The sequence below is a fragment of the Eptesicus fuscus genome, chromosome 5 (assembly GCF_027574615.1).
Source record: "Eptesicus fuscus isolate TK198812 chromosome 5, DD_ASM_mEF_20220401, whole genome shotgun sequence".
NCBI lineage: Eukaryota > Metazoa > Chordata > Mammalia > Chiroptera > Vespertilionidae > Eptesicus > Eptesicus fuscus.
Window position 1 is genome coordinate 107,204,270 of NC_072477.1, and position 24,297 is coordinate 107,228,566.

General features: G+C 43.6%; 1 protein-coding gene and 1 pseudogene across 1 annotated transcript in view; both read right to left on the reverse strand.

The window, feature by feature from the left end:
* Positions 1-15,952, reverse strand: part of ARID3B (AT-rich interaction domain 3B) — a 79,535-nt gene extending 63,583 nt beyond the window's left edge. Inside the window, exons 1-2 of the mRNA XM_008157066.3 lie at positions 15,822-15,952; positions 12,543-13,158 (exon numbers count right to left, since the gene is read on the reverse strand). Of these exons, the coding sequence (XP_008155288.2) occupies positions 12,543-13,079 (537 nt within the window). The 5' untranslated portion in view covers positions 13,080-13,158; positions 15,822-15,952. The remainder of the gene's footprint in view (positions 1-12,542; positions 13,159-15,821) is intronic.
* Positions 15,953-23,709: 7,757 nt separating this feature from the next.
* Positions 23,710-24,003, reverse strand: LOC129149191 (mitochondrial import inner membrane translocase subunit Tim9-like; annotated as a pseudogene).
* Between the last annotated feature and the right edge of the window lie 294 nt (positions 24,004-24,297).

Genomic DNA, 24,297 nt, shown 5'->3' on the forward strand with positions numbered 1-24,297 from the left:
AAAAAATTGTTGAAATATAGATAAATAATGTATTAATTATAAAGATCTAAATAGACCAGGTAACTGGCTATGCCCTTTGTTAATGAAGGAAGGGGTAGACGCCCTTCCTCCAGCAGACAGGCAATCTAGTTTCCTGCCAGGAACCATCTTTGAAAAATGTGGTTGTGGTAATCATATGCCTAAAGTATAAGAACTTATTTTTGAGAAAATAAAATGTTGTGTTTTCTCTGAAAATAATTAGGAATTCAAAATAAGTTGCTTATTGGTCTAATTAAAAAAAGAAGGATTAATTCTGTGATTCGCAACTGAAAAAATTTTAATATAAAGACCAGTTTAAAATCTAATTGATATCTTAAAAATAATTATAAAAGGTATTATAATATTAAATCATATATAGATATTTGTTTGATGGTTTTTTCCATGTTAAAATTTCAAGTTCTTAACAGAGATGATTCTTGGAAAGCTCCAAGGGCCCGGAGTAATACAAGAAATTTATTCTCTCTTCTTAAAGGAAATCTTTTTAAAACAGATCTAATATACTTGAAATTGCATGGAAAGCCTTATCAAATAAAAATTAATAAATATATTTTAAATGTTATGAAGGTTTTGGCCTCTAAGAAGGGCAAAATGAAGTAACTAAATATTTCTTCCAGTTTGAAATAGAATTGCCATGGCATAGAGCAAAGAATATACTTACATGATATTATTCTACAATTTCATTATAATTTTTGATATTTTACAACAGCATATTGTACAATTATCCCAAACAAACTTACAAACTAATTCTTTGAATGTTTGGCAGCAATTTTAAAAAGGACATGAAAGGAATTAAGGCACTGGGAAGGCACTTGAGCATTCTATATTGGCCTCTCTTGCCCTTTTTGCCAAGAGGGACCCTCCCACAGCTGTTGCCTGAGTTTTCTGTTCATACTGAGGTTGAAGCCTTGTGGTGGCTGGTACCATAGATCTGTCTCTCGCCCAATGGTGTGAGCTGGGCCCTCCCTGGAGAAGAAACCTGGGTTCCCCAAGATATGTGATCAATGCCAGGGCCCCGCCAGCAGGCGAGGGGATCCCAAGGCAGGTGCTGGGCGTGGAGGCCACGGGGCATAGGCTACCAAGGAGACAGAACTGAACCTCACATCATCCTGCTTGGCCCTGGAGGATGGCTGGTTAGCCAGAGAGGGGTAAGATTCCTCAGGGAAGGAACAACCTAAGAAAGGCACAGTCGCAGAGGGGCCATCAGGAGAAAACTTGGGGGTCAACAGAGGTGGGGCACAGACCCTCACCCCTCAAACCTTGCAGGGGCCTGAACCCTTGCCCCTTCTGAGGGAGGTCTCCTGCCCCCATGGCTGCTTCGCTTCCCACGCCCAGCTCAGATCGGGACCCAGGTAACAGACAGAGACTTGGCAGACAGCAGCTGCCCTATATCTAAATCCAGCCTAGTACCAGGAATGCTCAGGGCCTACTCAAGGATGCAAATAATCCTTTCCACTAATATTTACAGGGTAAACTAAGATTGTTGTTAGAGTATTAAATTTTACAGTAAAATAGTAGTCAAGTTTTCAGATTAATTTAAATTGGCTAATTGAAATAAGTGAATATTAAAGAAAATTTAATTGTACTGGACAAAAAGCTGTTCATAAAGTATTAACTAAAATTTCTACTGGTATTTCATTTTGTGGTAAAATTGCTTAACATGCAATGAACCTAAAGCAGTCATATTTTTGTGCAAAAAAAATTTAAATTTAAAGTTATCAAGACTGCATTATAAAAATTCCCAAAAGCCTCCATTAATTCAAAAAAAGGGGGGATAGTGGAAAAATATTATGTAAGGAAAAATGTCCTGTAAGTAAATTACATCTAGAAAAATTTTTACTTTGAAAATTAATTTTCATTTGTAATACTAACAGCGAGACACCCATGAAAAACACACATGATATCAAAATAAGCCAAAGGAAAATCGGTTGGGGAAAAATAAAAAGGATCCCAAGTAAAATTTATAGAAAAGATTCCTTTATTAACTTTTGGTCGAGAATATGTTTGTATATTTTCAGAAAACAACTCCAAGACCATGTGGATTCCTGCAACAGAGAGGAATTGACAGGAATGCTCCAGCTATGAAGACAAGAGAAGAAACAGTCCAAAGATGGAAGACGCTGACAACGCCTTGCCATACTAGCAGTCAGCAGGTGTGCGTTGCTACAGGTTGCCCAGGACCAAACCAGAGAGGGTCGGACCTGCATTGCCACCATTTGTCCACCATCCAGATACCAATGCTGACATGTACTCAAAAAACTGTTGGGAAACTGAAATTGGGACTCAAACAATTTTTGTTCTTATATGTTTATTCCTAGTCTGCAGATGCAAGATTTTTTAAAGAAAAGAAATGGGGGAGATACCGGAAACTGATCATTGTCTCACTAATAGAAAGATGTGGACAGGAAGCCCAGAAGGCTGGTCAACAACCTTAATTGCTCTAATCACTCACTGTTTAGTTGAAACATTGTTAGCTGAAGCAGCCTCCACCTGTTTGTCTTATGTATTTTTGTTATTGGAATTTCCTGCCTAAAAGCTATTATAGCATAGTCCCAATAAAAGGGATAACAGGGCCAGAGCAATGGGTAGTCCTCCCACTAGAGGTGGGCTCCCGCCTGGCCCCCAATATTCCCAAATTAATACTTTCCTAGTCTCTTTTCATTTGTGTGCGGCCTTCTCCAGAACCCAAACCCTGAACCACGCGGGACGTGAAAGGGGTTCCTACAGTTCCTTACACCAGTTCCTTTTTGCTGCTCTGTTTGGGTGTTTTATGTTTCCTTATAATCCAAATTGCTGATCTGATTCTCAGCTTTATCTACTCTACTCTTGATTCCCTGTAAATTATTCTTCATTTCTGTTATCATATCCTTCATTTCTGACGGGTTTTTATGATTTCCATGTCCTTTTTTATGCTGTTGAAGTTCTAAGTTCAAGTACTCTTCCTTTAAATTTGCCCTAGCTGGTTTGGCTCAGTGGGTAGAGCGTCATCCTGCAGACTGAAGGGTCCCAGGTTCGATTCTAGCCAAGGGCACATGCCCAGGTTGCGGGCTCGATCCCCAGTAGGGGACGTGCAGGAGGCAGCCGATCAATGATTCAAGGATTCTCTCTTGTCATTGCATCATTGATGTTTCTCTCTCTCTCTCTCTCTCTCTCTCCCTTCCTCTCTGAAATCAATAATAAAAAAATATTTAAATTCATTGAACATCCCTATAACCAGTGTTTAGAACTCTGAATGTGGTAGATTGCTGGTCTCCACTTTGTTTGGTTCTTTTCTTGAAGTTTTGTTCTGTTCTTTCATTTGGGGTGTGTTTCTTTTTTTCCTCATTTTGGCAACCTCCCTGTGTTTGTTTCTATGTATTAGATAGAGCTGCTATATTCCCTGGACTTGGCCTAATGTAATAGGTGTCCTGTAGGGTCCAATGGCACAGCCATCCCCAGGCCGATCTGCTGCAAGGACTGTCTGTGACCACTGACCATCATGGAAGATCAACTGTGCAGAGGCCCGCTCCACAGAGTAGGACTTACTTCAGAGGGCCTGTGGTACCCACTTAAGTCCACCCCTTGAGTGTGTCACTGTGAAGGTGGTCAAGCAGTGTTTTGACATGGTCTGAAGCTGTCCACTGGGTGCATTGGCTGGCTCTGGGATCCTCCAGGAGTTGCAGTCCAAGGTTATCCACTGCCTGTATTCTGCCCAGGGCCACCAGGCTTGCGCTACAAAGTGATCTTTAGATGGCTGTCACTTGTGCTGGGCTTGGGGGTGCCCAGGAGAGGCCAAGCCGCAAACTGTGGCTGGTTGCTGCTAGTGCTGGGCCCGGGACACTTACTTAGTGAGAGGTACAGGGCACAGTGTGGCTAGATGCTACTCGTTTGAGAGATTTTAGGAAAGTGTGAAGTACAAGCCAAGATGGGTAACTCATATGGAAAAGCAGTGGAAACCACTTGAGTGGGCCCACAAATTTGGTGGGGCAGGGTCTCAGGGATTTACCAGGGCAAACAATGATAGCCAGGTTGAGGAGACTCAGATATGGTCCTGCCTACCACTCTGTGGGGGAGGACTCATCAAAGAAACAATGGCCTCTGCCACTACTTTTGTCTGAGAGAAAGCTGCCTCCCCCCAGCTCTCATCCTGATGCCAAACACTTCAGTTTCTCCCCATATGTCCCTGGTGCCTTTTGAGCTGCTATCCCAGCACTGGAGTTCAGAAAGAGTGAGTCAGAGTAAGTCCATGTGCAGACCCTTTAAGAGGAACATTTGCCCTGGCTGGTATGGCTCAGTTGGTTGGAGTACTTTTCTGTACACCAAAAGGTGGTGAGTTCAATCCCCAGTCGGGGCAAGTATGGAAAGGAAATAATCAATGTTTCTCTCTCTTTCTCCCTTCCTCTCTCTAAAACCAATTTTTAAAAAAATTAAAGGGACTGTCTGGGACTCCAGCAGCCCTCTGTCTCACTTAGCTTTAATTCCCACTGGCTTTTACAGCCAGAAGTTATGGGGACTTCTCTTCCCAGCACTGGGACCCTGAGCTTGGGACCTGGTGTGGGGCTGGGACCTTTGCTCCTCAGGGGGTACCCCTTTAGCCAAGATATAGCTCCCAATTTTTATCCACCACACATGGGTGTGAAACCAGCCCATTTCTTGCATTTCCGCCCCTCCTACCAGTCTCGATGTGGCTTCTTCTTTAAATCCCTTGTTGTAGGACTTCTATTCAGCTAGATTTCACACAGTTCTGAATGATGGTTGTTCTATAGTTTATTTGTAATTTGACATGGTTGTGGGAGGATGCCAGTACCGCATGTACATATCTGGCCATCTTGACAAGAAATGAGGAAGTGATGTTAAAGTGAGAACCAAGGACTGGATAAGAGGCTGGAGGAATGTTCTAGGCAGAATGAGTAGCATATACAAAGGCCAGGGCACTTGGAGCACAGTGATATGTTCGGACATTGACAAAAATAAGGCTGGAGAAGCAGGCAGGGATCAGATTATGCAGATTTGGGGCCTTTACAATTAGACGGGAGAGGGAAGACAAACTAGTTGATATCTATAGCAGTAGGTAGATAGCTTGGATTAGGTAGGTGACAGCGGGGACAAAAAAGTGGCAGGATTTTAGATATTTAGATGGAACAATTGATAAGACTTGGTGATGGATTGAACATTACCAGATGGAATAACAGAGTAAGAAGTATGAAAGATAGTAAATGCTAAGTTTTCTGATATGAATGACCAACTCAATAGAAATGTATTTGCAGAGAAGAAAAATAAAGGAGGAAATAATTGTGGGGGAGTAAGTTGGAAACCAAGTGTTCAATTTTATAGTGTTAAACTTGAGATGCCAATAAAACATCTAAGTGGAATGTCAAGAAAACAGATGGGGCCTGGCCAGTGGGGCTCAGTGGTTGATCGTCGACCTATGAACCAGCAGGTCACAGTTTGATTCCTGGTCAGGGCACATGCCTAGGTTGCAGGCTCAATTCCCAGTAGAGGACACGCAGGAGGCAGCCGATCAATGATTCTCTCTCATCACTGATGTTTCTAGCTCTCTCTCCTCCCTTCCTCTCTGAAATCTATAAAAATATTTTTTAAATAAATAAATAAAATAGGTGGGAATATATACATTGGAACATGGGCTCAAACAATGTGTACAGGAGTCAAAGGCTTGCAGACCAGTATTTAAAGTCATGAAAGTGAAAGAAATTGCCCAGGGGGAACATAAAAAGAAGGGAGTTTAAGACTGAGCCCTGGGGAACTTGGAGTTCTAGGTCAGATGAAAAACAAAGAGATAAGGAAAATAAGCTAATAGAGGGGCTCTAGAAAGCATAAGGGAATGTTTTAAGGAGAGGGTTTGACTGTACCTGATAATGCTGAGAGATCAATGAAGTGAGGGCAGGCTGGGCTTACCAACATGGTGGTCACTGGGCAGCCTTTCGAAGAGTAACTTCAGGGACATGGGAGAGTCCAGACGGAAGAATGTTGAGGAGTGAGTAGGAGGTGATAAAGTGAAGGCAAGGAGTGCAAGCAATTCCTCTGAGAAGCTTTGTTGTGAGGAATGGGTAGACAGTTAGGGCTACAGAACAAGCTGGAAGGAAAGATTTTTAAGTGACTTCTCATTTCCTTAGAACCATGGTCGGCAAGCTGAGGCTCGTGAGCCACATGCGGCTCTTTGGCCCCTTGAGTGTGGCTCTTCCACAAAATACCACGGCCTGGGCGAGTCTCTTTTGAAGAAGTGGCGTTAGAAGAAGTTTAAGTTCAAAAAATTTGGCTCTCAAAAGAAATTTCAATCGTACTGTTGATATTTGGCTCTGTTGACTAATGAGTTTGCCGACCACTGCCTGAGAACAATCAAATCAGGCAGATTTATTAAGGAGTTGTTTTGTGTGTGTTTTTTAATTTGGGAAATAGTAGAACATTTGTGAATGTGGAAAGGGCTTCAGAAGAGAGTTAGTCCAAAGAGTCAGGGAAATGGAGGGTCACTAGTGGAGCAAGTCCCTAAAAATTAAGAAAGCATGAGATCTGGGACACGGGTGCAAGAATTAGGACCCAAATCACTGATCTTGTATTTATAAGACTTTAATATAAATAAAGTTTACCTCTACCTAAAAAAGAAATATGCACACATCCAATTTTAATATTGAAGCAGCAGCTACAAAAGTGCAATGGATTCAGCTCACACAAACTTAAAATGTTTCAGAGAACTCTAGAATACTAGAATTTGGTCACAGCTCTAGAAAAAAGAAGTTGTTTTAGAGTAGTGTCTAGGATTTATGGAGCATCTAATCTACAAAGGTAATACAGACTGAAAAGTTATAGCTCTAAAAAGTATTCAGATGCTAATGACAATTCAACCTAACTTTTGTATGATAGCGTTCATTTTAAGAAGATCTTTCAACACTCATATTCTCTCTCACTCTTTTTTTTTTGTTAATCCTCACCCGAGGATATTTTTCCATTGATATTTTAGAGAGTGGAAGGGAGGGGGAGAGACTGAGAGAGAGTAACATCAATGTGAGAGAGACACATCCATTGGTTACGTCCCACACTCATCCCAACCAGGGCTGGGGAATCAAGCCTGCATCCAAGGTACGTGCCCTTGACCAAAATCGAACCCATAACCCTTCAGTCCATAGCTAACATCTATCCACTGAGCCAAAGTGGCTAGGGCCACACTCATATTCTTTTTCCACCTTTGGAATATCTTTATTTTTTAAACATAGGATCTAGAGCTTAATGAAAAAAATACATGAAAATGTCTGATTCCAGATAATTTTGAACTCTTGGGGGGAAAGTCTAAATGGATCCAATACAGAAGAAATTTTAGGAAAATCTGAAATGACTCTGAGAGGGTGCAGATAACTGGCTTGGGTATTAGCAAATATAAAGAGAAATTATAATTTGTGTTTATAGGAAGATGGCTTTTAGTTGCTTGCTATACCTTGGGAGGAAGGGAGATAATAAAATAAATCAAAACAAATACACCACACCTGTGTAATATCTTTAAAATCAATCCCTGATGATGGTGGGAGAGGATTACCATTCTTTGGGACATTCTGGACCAGATAATTCTTTGTTGTGGGAGACTTTCCGGTGTATTGTAGGCTGCTTAATACTATCCCTGATCTCTAGCCACCATTGGCCAGGGGCACATCCCCCAATCCCAACCTCATCCCAGTAATGATAACCAAACATATTCCCGACATCGCCAAACAACCCCTGGAGTCAGGAAGAGGTGGGGAATCGCCTTCAATTGAAAACCGTTGACCTAGATGGATTCACTGTGATTCTAGATGCTAGGACAGGCAAGATAATCCTACAAAGAAATTGGGGAAAGCTTTGACCTTACTTTTTTCCAGGCAATAGTTGGCACAATCTTTACAAAAAGCATCTAATGTTCCAAAGACATGCATTGCAGTATGCACCAAGAAAAGCAGGTTGAACCCAAGAGAACACACCTTACTACTTAGAGGAACTCTTTGTGACAGGTTCTGGAGACCAAGCAGTCAGTCATCCTTTTTTCCCTCCACACTCAGTACCTGAAGTGACTGCCAAAAGTACGCAGAAAATCAGACCCATGCACTCTGGCTCCCACATGCCTATCAAGCCATCACTCATGTTTCTATTCTATGTGCTCCCTTTGGAAACCTGGCTCCACTAATGGGCTTAAGACAGACAAAGCCTGTACTACCCTCTTTTCAGGAGGACAGAAAACCAACGCTAAGAAGGCCAGGAATACCCCCCTCCTCCCCCCACCGTCAGTTGAATGCTGACAGGGCTTTTCTGATCTCCCTTGAGAGAAGAGCCAATCAGCTCTTTGTCTCTTGACTTGAGACATGGGAGAGTCCAGACGGAAGAATGTTGAGGAGTGAGTAGGAGGTGATAAATAAATAGGTGGGAATATATACATTGGAACATGGAACAATTATTTACTCTGCCCACTGAAATCTGATTGGCTTTAGCACCCTGTGCTCAGTGGCATTATTCATCTTGCCATCACTGGTGCCAGAGAATCCTACACTCTTTCTAAGGATCCAGGCTTGAGAACCAATTATTTTCTAAAAGTTTTTTCAAAGAGAATTCATTAAATTATTTTGACGTCACATGTTCTAAAAAATTTCATTGATGTTTCTCTCCTCCTTTCCTCTCTCTCTCTCTGTAAAATCAATAAAAACATATTAAAAAATAAAAAATTAATTTAAAAATTAAAGTATCTGTAGCATAGCCCAGATTGAGCAGCTGGGCTTCAAGAAAGAGTGAAATTGTTGCAACCCAAAACCCACCCCCTCTTGAGGTTCCCACACTGCCTCTGCTAGACCATGCCTTAGTCCATGAAGCACAGGCCTGGCCCAGAGAAGCCTCTCTAGAAGTTCGTTGTGTATAAAAGAACAAAATGAACACAATAAGATCATTTGTGTCAATCTTTGTAATAATCACTGGAGCAAGAGATCCTTTATTTCTGTTCTCTACTAAGTAACTGCTTAAGAAACAAAAGACTTTGAACACTTAAAAAAAAAAACAAAAACTAGTCTCATGGATCCTAATGGTTTCCAAAGGCTCTCCCAATATTATCTTTTTAGCCCCTCTTTCAAAGCACAACTTAAAAAAGGTTTTTAAATCCCCACATTGTTTACTGCTTCAAAAACAGGATCAGAAAAAGGAGGGCACAGACCAACTTGATTTGGTAAAACTAAATTCAGAAGGAAAAAAAGGTACACATTTAAGGTTTTAAGTCACTGTTACCCAATTCCTAATCTCCAAATCCAGGGGGAAGGTGAATTCAGGGGGCCGAGATTAGGCCTCGGCTAAGCTGGCATTTATAACACATTTTGGCAGTGCTCTACCAGGCAGTCTATAATTAATGAGTATGCATCAGAGACTTAAAATGAACTCAGTTTCAGGAGCCAACAGCCAGTCCCTCTGAGCACTGAGCTGTGAGCCATGGGGCTACTGCTGTCTAGAAAACAGCGCTGGGTGTCTGCCATTGATGCACACGTGTGCACGCACACGCCAGTTCTGAAGTCTCTTTTTCTCAAAGCTCTAATGGCTTGACCTCAACACCTGCTGCACTTCCTGAAGACAGACAGGCTCCGGAGCTCCACTTGTTCCTCGCACGCGGCTGCACTTTCTAAGAACAACTGCACACACGCAAAGGCTGGCCAGCTGCCAAGGCAGGGCAGCCCAGCTGCTCTGGCCTGCACTTTCCCAGTGCTGTCAGGGCAGGATACCACTGTGAGCTGACTCATCGGCCGGCATGGAACCCTGCCAACCACCCGGCAGCGTGGGCTGCCGGCAGCTCACAGATGTTTTGCTAAACCCGAGCAGTCAGCTGGGAGGCAGGTCTGGGCGAGCGGCCAGGTTGCTGCTGTCGCGGAAGCTGGGCTTTTCTGATCCCTGTCCCACCTCTGCCACCGCCTCCCTGGAGATCTGAGGGAGACCTCTGTGTCAGCATCTTCCCTCAGAGCGGGTCTGACAGCATCACAGAGGGGGCACTGACTGCATTGGAGAGCACCTGGAACCCAGGCTGGTGTTCAGTACTTAGAGCGCTGGCCTGCTGACAGAAGGGTTTGACTCCCAGTTAAGGGCACGTACTTCAGTTGCAGGCTCGAGCCCTGGCCCCAGTAGCGGTGCCAATGGGAGGCAACCAGTCAATGAGTCTCTCTCACAGTGATGTTCTCTTCCCCCTTCCACTCTCTAAAAACAATCAATGGGGAAATAGCCTCTGGTGAGGATTTAAAAAAAACCAGAGCCCAGGAGCACTACTGCCACCCACATGCCAGCTCAGACGACATCCTGTCCTGTCCCACAGCGGGCCTGGAGGAGTCCTTCGCTTGAAAGACCGTTCAGTACGGCTCTCTCCGGCAGCCCATGCCAGGCTCCCTACAGACAGTATCAGAACAACACATGAAAATTCAAGTCTGTAAAACATGACAGTGTGCTGTCACAAGTCAGGAAAGAGAAGAGAGAACGGCCAGAAACCTTTTAGGTTATTAATATTTTTTTGCGCTCTCTCTCATTTTACATTTCTTTCCAGTTAACAGAGAAGGCACCATCTCTCATGCGTCAGACCCGTCAGGATGTGCTCATGTCCCCTGGCACCCCCTGCACTCTCTTCGGCTGGAGTCCAGTCACCCGTTCACAAGGTGGCCCTCTTTACCAGAGTTCAGCATTGGCTCACACAAGAGAAAAGGTATGTCAAAGGAGAATGCAAACATGGAGCCATAAATGCCTTTACTCCCCTGCTGAATATTTTTTTTCTTCTGTTGGCAAGTAAATTCACAAAATATTTAAATATCTCTGTTAGCAAGTAAGTTTGATAACTTCTGTAAATTTTTCATAAGGGTGTATGATTGCCATTTCACAACCAGTGATTATAATAAAATTTCCCTTTTAAGCCACTAAAAAATTTAAAAATCTGTGAGAAGACACAGGTTCAGAGAGATGTAGAGTCCTAGCCAGTGTGGCTCCGGGGTGGAGCGTCGACCTATGAACCAGGAGGTCATGGTTCAATTCCCAGTCAGGGCACATGCTTGGGTTGCGGGCTCAACACAGGAGGCAACCAATCAATGATTCTCTCTCATCATTGATGTTTCTCTCTCTCTCTTTCTCTCTGAAATCAATAAAAATATGTATTTTTTTGAAATCAATAAAAGTATTTTTTTTTTTAAAAGATCACAGGGTAATAAATGGAAGAGATGGGAGTTGAACCCCACTTTGTTGGCTCTGGAAATCTTCTGCCACCACCACTATTATAAACTCAGATAACTGCACAGGTTCCTTTATACAGAGGCTGATTTTTCAGGTTCCAAAGCATTTTTCTTATGTGACTTCTGTTGCACATGGAAATGCACAGCTTTTCAAAACTGATTTCTAAATAGCACCATTGGACCAGATGAAGAGTATGTGCTTATGGGGAATATGCAGATATTACTAGCTTTATCATGAGCTCCCTGCCTAAGCACCAGTAAGTCACTTTACCTGGAACAACTTAACTTTGCTCCCGTTCTCCCATTCTTTGGGAGAGGAAAAACTGCTTTGAAGGTCAGAAAGAAAAGAGGAACTAGAATCAAAGGCTTGGTTGAGAACAGATTCCACAGGCTCCACCTCCAGATATAATTCATTAGGACCCTGCAATCTATATATTTTTTTAAAAAATATTTTTATTGATATCAGAGAGGAAAGGAGAGGGAGAGAGAGATAGAAACATCAATGATGAGAGAGAATCATTGACTGGCTGCCTCCTGCACGCCCCACACTGGGGATCGAGCTTGCAACCCGGGAGGGTGCCCTTGACCAGAATTGAACCCAGGACCCTTGAGTCTGCAGGTCAACACTCTATCCACTGAGCTAAACCGACTAGGGCTATATATTTTGTAAAGCTCCCTAGATGATACTAATGCTCAGGTACGTTTAAAAATCACAAGCTAGCCTTGGCTAAAATGGGAATTTTGATGTGTGCCCTTTCCTGTGAAATGAAATCTTGTCTACAAGGCTCTTTATTAGAAAACATACACAATGCAAGTTCTTATCAGCTACATTTAGCAGCAAAACAATAAAACTGTCCTTAAAGAGCATGATCCCCCCCCAAAAAAAAACAAAACACACACATACACAAAAGAGCATGATCCTGGGTTAGCCTGGAGCTAAGAAACTGTCTTAGGCAAGATTGTTCTTTTACATTATTACTAGAAAAACTGTAATTAGAGTTATGCATCTCATTTTTAGATATCCCTCTTAAGTGTTGCAACCTTATCCTTCCTTTAAAAAAAAAAAAAAGATTCTATTGATATTCTTTTATTTCAAACTTGGAACAATCTATATGAGCAGTAACTTACACATTTCTTTGCTTTAATCAAGAACACAAGTATGACGAAAAAATTGAAAGTCAGATCATGCCTAGGCTACTGGTCACGGAAGTAGGGTAAGAAGGCACAGACTGGCACAGACCCTGGCCCTGAGAGTCCAGTACCCCTGACTAGCCTTTAGGAAGAACAAATGGCCCCCACACCAGAAAGACTGACCTGCTTGAGATGCTCCTCCTGATTGCAGCCTGGCTGCCCAGCTGTGGAGACTGAAGGTGGGGCCTTGGCAGCATCTTGGGTACGGTCTTCTTGAGCTTGCTGTCCATGTGGTGGGCGCCCTGGTGCTGGAAGGAGACCAGATTTGGGTGCCACTCTGGGGTCTTGGCGAGCAACTTTCTGCCCATGGAAATATTTTGAAGCGGCCTGGGCCTCTTTCTCAGCCACCTCTACAATGTCATCATCCCCATCCTCATCTTCCAAGCCTCCCTCCTCTTCCTTAGGCTCTGAGTTTGCGTTGCTCCGTTCAAAAACTCGGGTCATTGCTGTGGCTGGAGGAACTCTGGCTAAGGGACCCAGGGAAGGGCTGCCAGAAGGCCGCCCCGGTGTGGCAGAAAGGAGAGTCTGTGTGACCAGCTTCTGGGCAAATAAGAACTGGGCTTCTCTTATCTGCTGTCCCTGCTTCTCTCTGGCATCCATCCCCAGAGGAGCTAGGTTTGGTGGCTGCTGCTGCGGTGGCTGCTGCTGCAGCGGTTCCATCAGGGCCTCAAGTGCTTCACCCACCGACTGGCATGGCTCTGAACCTGGGCACAGCCCAGCAGGCACACTGGGTCTAAACCTTAAGTGATTAATAGAAACCACAAAGAAGGAGAAAAAAAGGGGGGGGAAAAAAACAACTATGTAAAACAGGTATAAAAGGCTTTCTTTTCTCCAGTAAAGGGTATGAGTTCTGAACACTAAACATATACTCCTAAACCTGAATTTTAAGGTGAGTGAGTGGTGGGAGTTTCAGGGGTGGATGGGTAAGTAGGGAGGGTGTGAAGAAGAGGAACAGAATTTAAGAGGGGAATATGGGATGAATCTCAGTAGTGATGTACTGCAGGTTTAAAAAGAAGTAAATCCAGACAAAATCAAGTCTATAAACATCTGTGTTCTGATCTCTCTCCTGCAGCATTACAAAACATTAATCTGTTTATTACTGGAAAGGCAACTGGTTCGCACTGTACAAAGGTTGTGTTTACCACGCTGGCCGGTGTGCTCAGTGGTTAGAGCATCAGCATACGCACTCAAGGGTCTCAGATTCATTTGATCCCCAGCCCTGATTGGGGTGTGTACAGGAGGCAACCAATCTATGTGTTTCTCTCACATCAATGTTTCTTTCTTTCTCTATCTCTCCCTCCCCCCTTCCCTCTCTCCTTTCCACTCTCTCTACAAATCAATGGAAAAAATATCCTCAGGTTAAGATTAACAACAACAAAAAGGTTGTGTGTGTGAAAACATAATAATAAAGGAAAAGAAGGGCGTGCTTACAAAAGAGAAAATACTGCTTATGCTCTCAGGCCCATTAGAGAAAGAAATTATCATCCAAGCTAGACACAGAGCGATCAGGCAGACAGAATGATTTCTTTCCAGAGAAAAGAATTAGCAAACTGCTCTTGAATCTAAACTTTTCAAATTTTCCAAATCAAACTGCCAGCCTGCTGTACAAGTGGGCTAGGCCATGCCAACTGGACATTATAGCCTCAAAAAGTATCCAACTTCAACAACAAAAGAATGTATGCCCCCTCCCCCGCCCCCGCCTCCCCAAAGGAGGCAATAACAAATGGGAGAATTCCTCTGGAGATTTTAAAGTTAATCAATTTAAAACAGATATCAATATTATATAAAGAAGTTAATGGTTCTTTTTTATAAACAGCTAAGTAAATGCTTCATATCCCCTTTCTTTCTGATTCACTTCTACTATATTCTGTGACGAATACAAAAAGAAAAGGCTTTTATGTCAAAAGTATTCTGGGGGCTGGTTCATCGGCATTCTTCCCAATCAGTCTCCAAATCACACCCCTTTCACAGGCTCTCTTCCTCTCACTCCCCAGTCCCTTCTCTCCAAGTTCCTACCCCCAATAACAGTCACTTGAGTTGTTTCCTCGGCAAGGATCCATAACTGAATGGGGATTACTGCACTGCCTGGGCAAAATTTAGGTGAACAGGGCTTGCAATATGGCGTACAATGTTATCATCACATGAAAGGAGAATGCACTGAACAAGTTGGGACTTGATATATGCATGGTTCCGTTGTTTTAGGATTGGGTGGAAAGGTTAAAAAAAACTAAATGCCTAGCATCTTCAAAAATTCATGGGGAAGTAATCACATCCCTAGCAATAAAAACTGCTTGCATTTATAAATATTTTAATGGGTTAGAGAAAAAATGTCTAATTTATAAAGCTAGGCAAAAAATAGAGAGAAAAGCCGACTTTTCTGTTTATCTTAGAAGCACTGCTTTTGCCTTTTGTATTCTGAGAGTCAAATTCCAACTTGCCTCCTACCACCTTTAATTCTCTTAGCCCTTAAAAAGTGTGTTATGCCTGTAGCATAATTTCATTCTGCTTTAGCCCTCTTTATAGTGCAACAAAGCAGAAAAAGATTTACACCCACATTAAATCCAGTTAGCCAAGATGTTCATTTAACATAAAAACAATTTGCATCAAAGAAAATTAAAAGAATAAAGGGAATAATTCGTTGACCATCTAAAATTTATTTATAATCGTTACAATCACGAGCAGGAGTTTTTTCACCCAAGTCCCTGAACAAACTGCTCCTGCGGCACCGTCTTTCCGGCTGCCGTCCCGGCAGAGGAGGCGTCTCACAGCCTCTTCGGTGAGAATGAAAGGACTCGTTGCTACAACTCCATTCACCCCAAAGCCCACCGCCCCGTCCCGCAGCAGCCAGCGGGCCCACAAACAATGCCACCGACTACACTTGGAAACTTGTCTCCGGTGCCTCAGCCACTTCATCCTCTCACGCGGCCCCTCCCCCATTCCCCTCAAGTTCCCGGACCACCCGGAGCAACGGACCGTTCGCAGCTCTGACCCAGCCTCGCTCTGAGCCTCCCCTCTACCTTCGCCGCCGATCTCTCCAGCTTCGGTCCCCTCCGGGCTCCACGCCTCCCCCGGTTACTGCCCACCCGGCTCCTCACCGCCCCAGCCCAGCCCTAACCCCGACTCCCACCGAGCCTTCCAGCCTTCCGCCGGCTCCTCTCGGGCCGCCCCAGCCCACCTACCGCGCCTCCTCAGTCCCCGCGGGCCCTCATCGGCTCCTCCCTTCACCTCCATCACCCCGCGGGGGCCGGGCGCCTCCGGTCTCCCCCGGCGCTCACTTCTCCTGCCAGCCCCGCGGCCCCGCTCCTCCGGCGGCGCCGCCAGTCCGCCCAGCACACCTGCCTCCCTTCCCTCACTCCGTCCCACCTGCTCCCGCGCGGCGGAGGGCCCGGCCGCGCGGCTCACCTGTGCCGGGCGCTCCGGGACCCGCAGCGGAGGAGGAGGCATCGGCCGTGGCCACGGCGCGGCGGCGGCGCCTCGGACTGGTCCGCCGCCAGGGCCACAGCCGGGGCGGGGCCCGCACCGGAAGCGGCGCCGCGGGGCCCGCCTGCCGGCCCGGGCGGGGGGAAGGGCGGGACCGCCGGGGCGGGGCTGCGGCCTGAGCCAGAAGCCGCCAAAAAAGGGAGTGAGGGGGCGGAGTCCGGCGGAAGTGGCTTTTGAGGAAGGCTCCGCCCCACGGAGACGTGAGCGGAAGCGGGTCGGCGCTGGCGGAAGCTGCGGCCAATGGGGAAGCGCGGACCCGGGGCGAGCCTCGGAGAGCGCTTCCGCGGGAGTTGAGGAGCCGGGCTCCTCGTTTCCTCCGCGTTTTCTGGTGTGGAGGCTGGAGTGGCGCGGGCGCCGGTGGGGGGAGGGCGCAGGGAGGACAAGGCGTGCCGGTGCTTGCGGTTGCTCCGGTCCCTTCGGTCCCCTGGGATCCCCGCTCTCAGACCCCTCTCCGCCTGAGCTCCACTCCTCCGCGTCCGCGGCGGCGGCCCTGGGACCCCCCCAGGGATTAGTGCCATCACTCCCCGGTGCCAAGGGGGGTTACGTGCCGAACACCGTCACCCCGTAAAACCGTTACTTCTCCGACGCTTCTTCTCAGGGCTCTCCGCCCACGTAGCCGCCCCTGTCGGGAGCATCTGCTTATTTGCGCACCCAGCCCCGCACATTCTCTCTGTCTCCACCTTGATAATTTCATAGTGTGTACAACCCACTTAACACCCGTGCGTCGCCTCTAGCGGCTTAGTCAGCCTCCCGACCCAGTCAGACACCTGGACCCATCACCAGGGATGCTATCACGTCAGGAATCAGTAACTGGAACATCCCTCCGTCCAGCCACAGCCCGACAGGCTTTCACCTTGATGTCTCAAGAACTTCACCGAAGCCCTGGCAGGCGTGGCTCAGGGTTGGGCGTGCCCCCTCCCTCTCCTCCCCCCGCCCCCCCCAACACACACACACACACACACACACACACACACACACACAAGGGTCCTGGGCTCGATTATCTGAACCGGTCATCTCCCCCCTCCCTCCCTCGCTCCCTCCCTTCCATTCTCTCTAAAAATCCAAGGAAAAGAATATATCCTCAGGGGAGGATTAACAAGAAAAAAGAAGTTCACCATAACTGGTTTCTTTTTTCGCTTTATCAGGACAGCCAATCTGTTGAAAGCCTGTACTTAAGCTTCACTCTTCACTTCCCTCCTCATCCATCTTAGATTCAATGCTACAGCATTACAATCCTGCTCTTATTTACCCGTAAGCCTGCCCAACACTTCTTTTTCCCCAACTAAGTCCTCTACCCTGGATGTACTAAAATGCTTCTCCATGCCTGTGCCTTATCATAGAAAATTGTCCTGCTGAACAGATTGGCATCACTAAGTTAATAATTTCAACCTTAAATGGACTGTGAACAGTGCCTGGAAATTTCATTATATTTTTCTAGTTAACTTGCTCTCCACTATCTCTGCAGATCTCTAACCCAACACTTACTGTACCCCTTCCTCTGATTATCTTACTGTACATATAAGTAACAGAAAATGTAGAGTGCCCTAAAATCTAGAAATCTACATGTATTCCCATCCTGTCCTTTCTTCCTATAGTTTATTCACTAAAAAAAAGTTCACTGAACTCCCACTATATACCAGGCAAGGCATTCATGTAGGTGCTTGTTAAGTAGTGAACAAAAAAGTTCCTTGTCCTAAAGTATAGGAAGACAGAGAAGCAAATATATATCTGCTATGAAGGGATATGTGCTAAGAATAAGAACAAAGCATGGTAAAGTTTGACAGTGGTGTCAGGTAGCTGGTATTTTAAATGTTTGAGAAGAACTCATTGGTAAGGGAATTTAAGCAGAAACTAGAATTGACTTGATGGGAATGAGCCATGTGGACAGCTAGGGAAAGAGTGTTCCAGACAGAGGTGACAGAAAATTCAAATGACCTGAGGCAGGAATATGCTTGACATGCTATAGGAATAGCAAGGAGACCACCATAATTGATAGAGAGTGACGGGGAGAGTGGTAGGAGATGAAATCAGAGAGGTAGCCAGGGGCCCAATCATCTTGTAGGCCATGATGATGTCTTTGGATTGTTACTACTGAACTCACTTGAGAGTTTTAGCAGAAGAGTAACTTGATCAGACTTAAGTCTCTGAAAGGATAATTCTATTGTGTGGAGAATAGACTGTGAAGGGGTGGGGGAGGGGTGGCGGGGGGAAGCGTGGAAGCACTAGTCTTGACGGAAGATGATGGTAGCCTGAACTAAATGACAGCAGTGGGGTGGTAAGAAGAGTCTAGGTGTGTTTTGAAAATAAAGCCATCAGGATGCACAGGTTAGAAAAGAGTCAAGGATGATGCCAAGGTTTTTGTCCCAAATAACTGGTAGAATAGTGATATCATTTATTGACCCAGGAAATACTATCAGAAGCTGATCCCAATGGAATAAAAAGAAAGTATTGATGTACCCAACAACTTAGGGTTATAACAGAACTCTTCTGTACCCTGATTTTGTTGACAGTTACATGAATTTCCACATGTTAAAATCAATAGAACTGTACAACAAAAATACAATCAATTTTATTATATGATTTTTTTTTGTTTTTAGCCAACTCCCATGTATGCTGAAGTTTCTCTTCCCAATTCTCTGGGCTTTTCCTTTAACCTTTTACAATATTGGATCCTTTCATCAGTATTCAAACAAGCTCTAGTGTAAACCATCTTTTGCTGAAAAAACAACCAACAAACAAACAAACAAAAACCCAACTCCAAATAAAACACCTGGCCTTGACCGGTGTAGCTCAGTTGGTTGGGCATTGTCTGTGCACCAAAGTTGCAGGTTCAATTCCCAATCAGGGCACATGCTGGTGTTGAGGGCTTCATACCCTATGGGGGTGTGCAGGAGGCAGCAATTGATATTACACTTTCACATCAATGTTTCTCTCTTTTCTCTCCCTCTCTTTCTAAAAAGCAATAAACTATTCTTTAAAAAAATAATAAAAATAACACCTGTCCCTTGACCCCATATTCTGTGACTTAAGCCTTATTTCACTATTCCCCTTCCTAGCAAAGCTAGAATTACTGTTCTCAATGCAGCCCAAGTAATCTTATCTCCCTCATTCCTAAAATGTCTTATGTCTTCCCATTGCTCTTGGGATCAAGACCTAAATTTCTTCATGTAGTCTATAGAGCCCAAGCTTCTGCCTACCTCTAGTTTTATCTTTGCCTAAGGTATAATAGAAGACCCAAGAGAGCAGCCTTACTAGATGAACTCAGTAGTTAAAGCAGAAGAGCCCCCACCCCCTTCATAGAAATATGTTTCAACCAGAGACACACCCATTCTGCTCACAAGGAATATCATTTAATCTCTCTACTTTGGCTTCCAAGGTATGGTAGATTAAACAGAGTAGCCACAGTACAGCAAGTCCTTGAATAACATTTCATTATAATGTTGTTGAGGTGCTGTGGGAACTTAACTCTTGTTTATATCAATTAGCTTATGGTAAAATTGGTTTAGTTATATATTGTTTTGCTTAAAGTCACAACCTATTAACAACATTAAGTGTGGACTTACTATATTTTTCAGTTTTTCCATCAAGAGGTTGAGTCTATTTCTCCATTCTCTGAATCTAGGCTTGGCCATGTTACTTGGCTTGTTCTATGGGACATTAGCAAATCTGATATGAGGAAAGTCTTTAAAAGTGCTTGCTCTCTTTATGACTTGCTCTCTCATGCTGCTGGGAACTCTTACACCACCTTGTGAAAAACTTCTGCTAACCTGATGGATGATGAGACACATGTGATCATCATCCCATCTGACTAACCAACCGCCAGATGAGTGTGGCCTCTTTGATCAACTAGCCTGCCAACCACCAGGTATGTGAACCAGGCCACTGTAGATCATCTAGGCTCAGCTAGGCTGGCCCAGAACAATAGAAACCCCCCAGAGAACCCACAAAACAGTGACAAATCATGTTTATTGTTTTAAAGTTAAACCAGTAAGTTTTGAGATGATTTGTTTTGAAATCAAAGATAACTGATACTCAAGACATTTCTTTGCATCTATTGGGCTGGTTTTCTTTGGGTGTACTTCTTGGAGCCACTGAGTACCTAAAGAAGAGAACCGCAATGCATCATCATCATCATATAATTGGCATATGTTACCTTAAGTTCCCCCATCAGATTTATCATACATAGTTTTTCTTATTTATAACAAGGATAATCATATACATTGTGTCTGTTGAAATGAAACACATTTCAACTTGTTCAGTAAAAGTAATATTTGCAGGTCTTAAAAATGGCAGTGGAGTAAGTAGAAGCTACACTGACACACTCCCAGGACCAAACTGGAATTACAACTAAAATATAGAAAAAAACACCCTGAAAAAATCAACTGAAGACTAGCTGGAGAGAACATTGAAAACCAAGGATGGAAAGTTGAGACTGCATAGAGACTGGTAGGAAGTAGAGACTGGTAGGAAGTCTTAGCTGTGGGGCGTTCCCGCTGAGAACCCTGGGGTCTAAATCCCAAGCTGGGCTCCCGAGCCCACAGAACTGAAACAGAAAGGTGGCCATAGAACATATGGCTATAAAAAGCAGCACTGTTGCTATCTGCCAGCTAGAGATGGCTGGAAATGCAGGCACTCTCTTAAAGGGCCAACATGCAAAATTTTGTGTGTAGCCATTCACCTTGGGCTCTGGCAGAGGGAGGGCAGAGTGGACTGGTGCTGTGTGAGCAGAGTCTAGGGCTGGGGCTCTGGGGTTGGAGCTTGGAGGGCAGGCACCTCAGAGTCCTGTGCTAAGTCATTCCCTCACGCTGCGGAGGACATCTTTCTCCACAGACCTTTGCTATTCAGGCACTTTTTGCTTGGGGAGTAGGCAGTTGCACCACCCTGTTGGAAGACCTCTTGCCCCACCCTGTGATCAATAGTCTGAGGCTAATCAAGCCTGGATAAAATCAGACTGAATGCAGAGGTGGATCTCTGGAGGCTTTGAGTCTTTGCCTAATCTCCTTATAGGCCTGGGGCTAGGAAAAGCAGATCCTAGTGCACATCTTGGTTCTTCCCAAAGACACTCAGCCCCAGCAGAGGGAGTCACAAGCTGTGGATTGCTGATAGCTTCAAACAGGGTACTCAGGGCCAATCAGAAAAAGAATCTGACATTGTCTTACAGTAGAGAGGGGGAGTCATAGCAGATCTAACAAATACATAGACACAAACCCAAACAGGCAACCAAAATGGGGAGACAAAAAAAGAAAAAGAAAGAAAGAAGAGATTTCTCTAGAAGAAGAGATAAACAAAATGGAGATAAGAAATTTATCTGGTACAGAGTTCAGAATAATGATGGTAAAGATGTTCAACAGCATGAGAAAAGATATAGTAACTATGAAATAAAGAATGACATAGAACTAATAAAGAACACAATGGGGGGGGGGGGCGGAGAACACATTGGAAGGCGTACACAACAGATTAGGGGAAGCCAAAGATCAGATCAGTGAATTAGAAGACAGGGTAGAAAAAATATTAATCAGAGAACCAAACAGAAAAAACAATTACAAAACAGGAGGACAGTTTAAGGGAGCTGTGGGACAACATGGACTATAATAATATTCACATAATAAGAGTGCCAGAAGGAGAAAAAAGTGAGTAAAGAATAGAGAACTGTTTGAAGAAAAAATGACAGAAAACTCCCCTAACCTGGTGAAGGAAAAAGTCACACAAGTCCAGGAGGCACAGAGAGTCGCAAACATAAGAACCAAAACAGACCCATGCCCAGACACATCATACTTAAAATGCCAAAAATTAAAGACAGAGAGAGAATCTTAAAGGCAGCAAGAGAAAAGCAATTTGTTACCTACAATGGAGCTCTCATAAGGCTGTCAGCTGATTTCACATTAGAAACTCTATAGGCCAGAAGAAATGGCATGACGTATTCAAGGGAATAAAAAGCAAGGATCTGAAACCAAGATTACTATATCCAGCAAGGCTATCATTTAAAATAGATGGTGAAATAAAGAGCTTTCCAGACAAACAAAAAAACTAAAGGGATTTATCAGCACCAAACCAGCATTGCAAGAAATGCTAAAGGGACTGCTGTAATGAGAAGAAGAAATGGAGAGTGAAACGGAGGCATACAGAATAAAAATGGCAATAATTTTAAATGTAAATGGATTAAATGCATCAATCAAAAGACATAGTGTAGCTGAATGGATAAGAAATCATGACCCATATATATGCTGTCTACAAGAGACCTGCCTCAGGACAAAAGACTCACACAGGATGAGAGTGAAGGGATTGAAAAAAGTTTCCATGAAAATGGAAACAAAATTAAAAAGCTGGGGTAGCAATATTGATATCTGACAAAATGGACTTCAAAATGAAGGCCATCACAAGAGACCATCAAGGTCACTATATGCCCTAGATGGTTTGGCTCAGTAGATAGAGCATTGGCCTGTGGACTAAAGGGTCCCAGGTTCAATTCTGGTCAAGGGCACATGTCTTTGGGGGTGGCAGGCTCAATCCCCAGTGTGGGGCATGCAGGAGGCAGCCAATCAATGATTCTCTCTCATCATTGATGTTTCTAGCTCTCTCTCTCCCTTCCTCTCTGAAGTAAATAAAAATATATTTTTAAAAAAGGTCACTATATAACACTAAAGGGATCAATCCAACAAGAGGATATAACCCTGTAAACATATTTGCACCCAATATAGGAGCACCTAAATATATTTTTAAAATTCTAGAGGACATTAAGGGAGAGATCGACAACAATACAGTCATAGTAGGAGACTTTAACAACCCTCTGACTTCACTGCATTGATCTTCCAGACATAAAATTGATAAGGAAAAGTGACCCTACAAAAAAAAAAAATAAAAAGAAAGAAAATAAAAATAAAAATTAATAATAAACTATTTAACCCTACAACTTAAAGAATTAGAAAGAGAACAACAAAGAAAGCCCAGAGTAAGTTGAAGGAAGGAAATAATAAAGATTAGAGCAGAAATAAATGAAATAGAGACTAAAAAAAAAAAACAAAAAAAATCAATGAAACCAAGAGCTGGTTCTTTGAAAAGGTAAACAACATTGATGAACCTTAAGCCAGACTCCTCAAGAAACAGAGAGAGGACACAAATAAATAGAATCAGAAATGAAAACGGTAATGTAACATCTGACACCACAGAAATACAAAGGATTGTAGAAAAAAAATACTATGAAAAACTATATGCCAACAAGCTGGACAATATGAATGAAATGGACAAATTCCTAAAAAAATACACTCTACCAAAAACTGAATCAGGAAGGATCAGAAAACCTGAATAGGCAAATAATAACTGATGAAATAGAAGCAGAAATTAAAAAAAACAAAACAAAACTCCCAGCAAACAAAAACCCTGATCCAGATGGCTTCATAGGGGAATTTTTCCTTGTTTGTTTGCTTGCACAGTGATATTTCCATTTATTTAACTTTTAGAAATAAAATTTTTCTAGGTCATTCATGATTGAACACATATTGTGCTTTAAAATTAACAGTCACAATTGAAGAAACAATGGTTTATTTTTCTAATTAAGTGACTAAGCTCCTGAATCATAATGCCTCAACAAATGTTGCATCTTACTATTTTCATTGGACAATAAGACCTTCTATTTTGATTATCCCTGGTAAATAGCAATTTTGTTTCTCCAGTGGTTTCCATTTGCCAAACAGTCATGACAGATGGTAAACATGGTGGCTACTGCTTTCAGGGGATTCTATCAGATGAATCCTCACTTCCAGTGCAAAGCCATTGGCAACCTTTCAGGGAAAGTCCACCCATCAGGATGTCTCTACTGTGGCTGGCCAAGGAGTCCTGCTCTGGCTGCCAGGGCTTCATTCTGTTGAATATGATATTCCTTTGCATCATTTTTAAATATTTCTGTTAGCAATGTTCTAAACAGGTGGTCTCTTCAGGTTTTACTTCTCTTGTTGTGAAGTCTTTAACACAGTCCAAAAAGCAGGTTTCTGTAAGTTTATTGTAGACTCCAAGAAACTCTTTAAACTGTTTTATCAGATTCTGGAATTTGTGCAGCCATATTCTTTTGGTACCTTTATTAGTTACCTTTTCTGATGCATGAGTTTCCTTTCTGTTCTGGAAGAGTAGTCCAACTTTTGCTTGAATGTCTCCAGTGAGGCCTTATTTCTCATTTAAGCACAGATTCCCACTTCCAACAACAGTAAGAAGCTGAGGGGACTGCGCGGCCAGTCTTGTCTGGGTGCAAAGGGTCAGGGTCTTGGCGGGTGCCCCCGCTGCTGGATCTTCATAGGAGAGTTTTACCAAACATTCAAAGAGGAACTAACACCGATACTCCTCAAACTGTTCCAAAAATTCCAAGAGGAAAGAAACTTCCAAGTGCTTTTTATGAGGCCAGCATTAT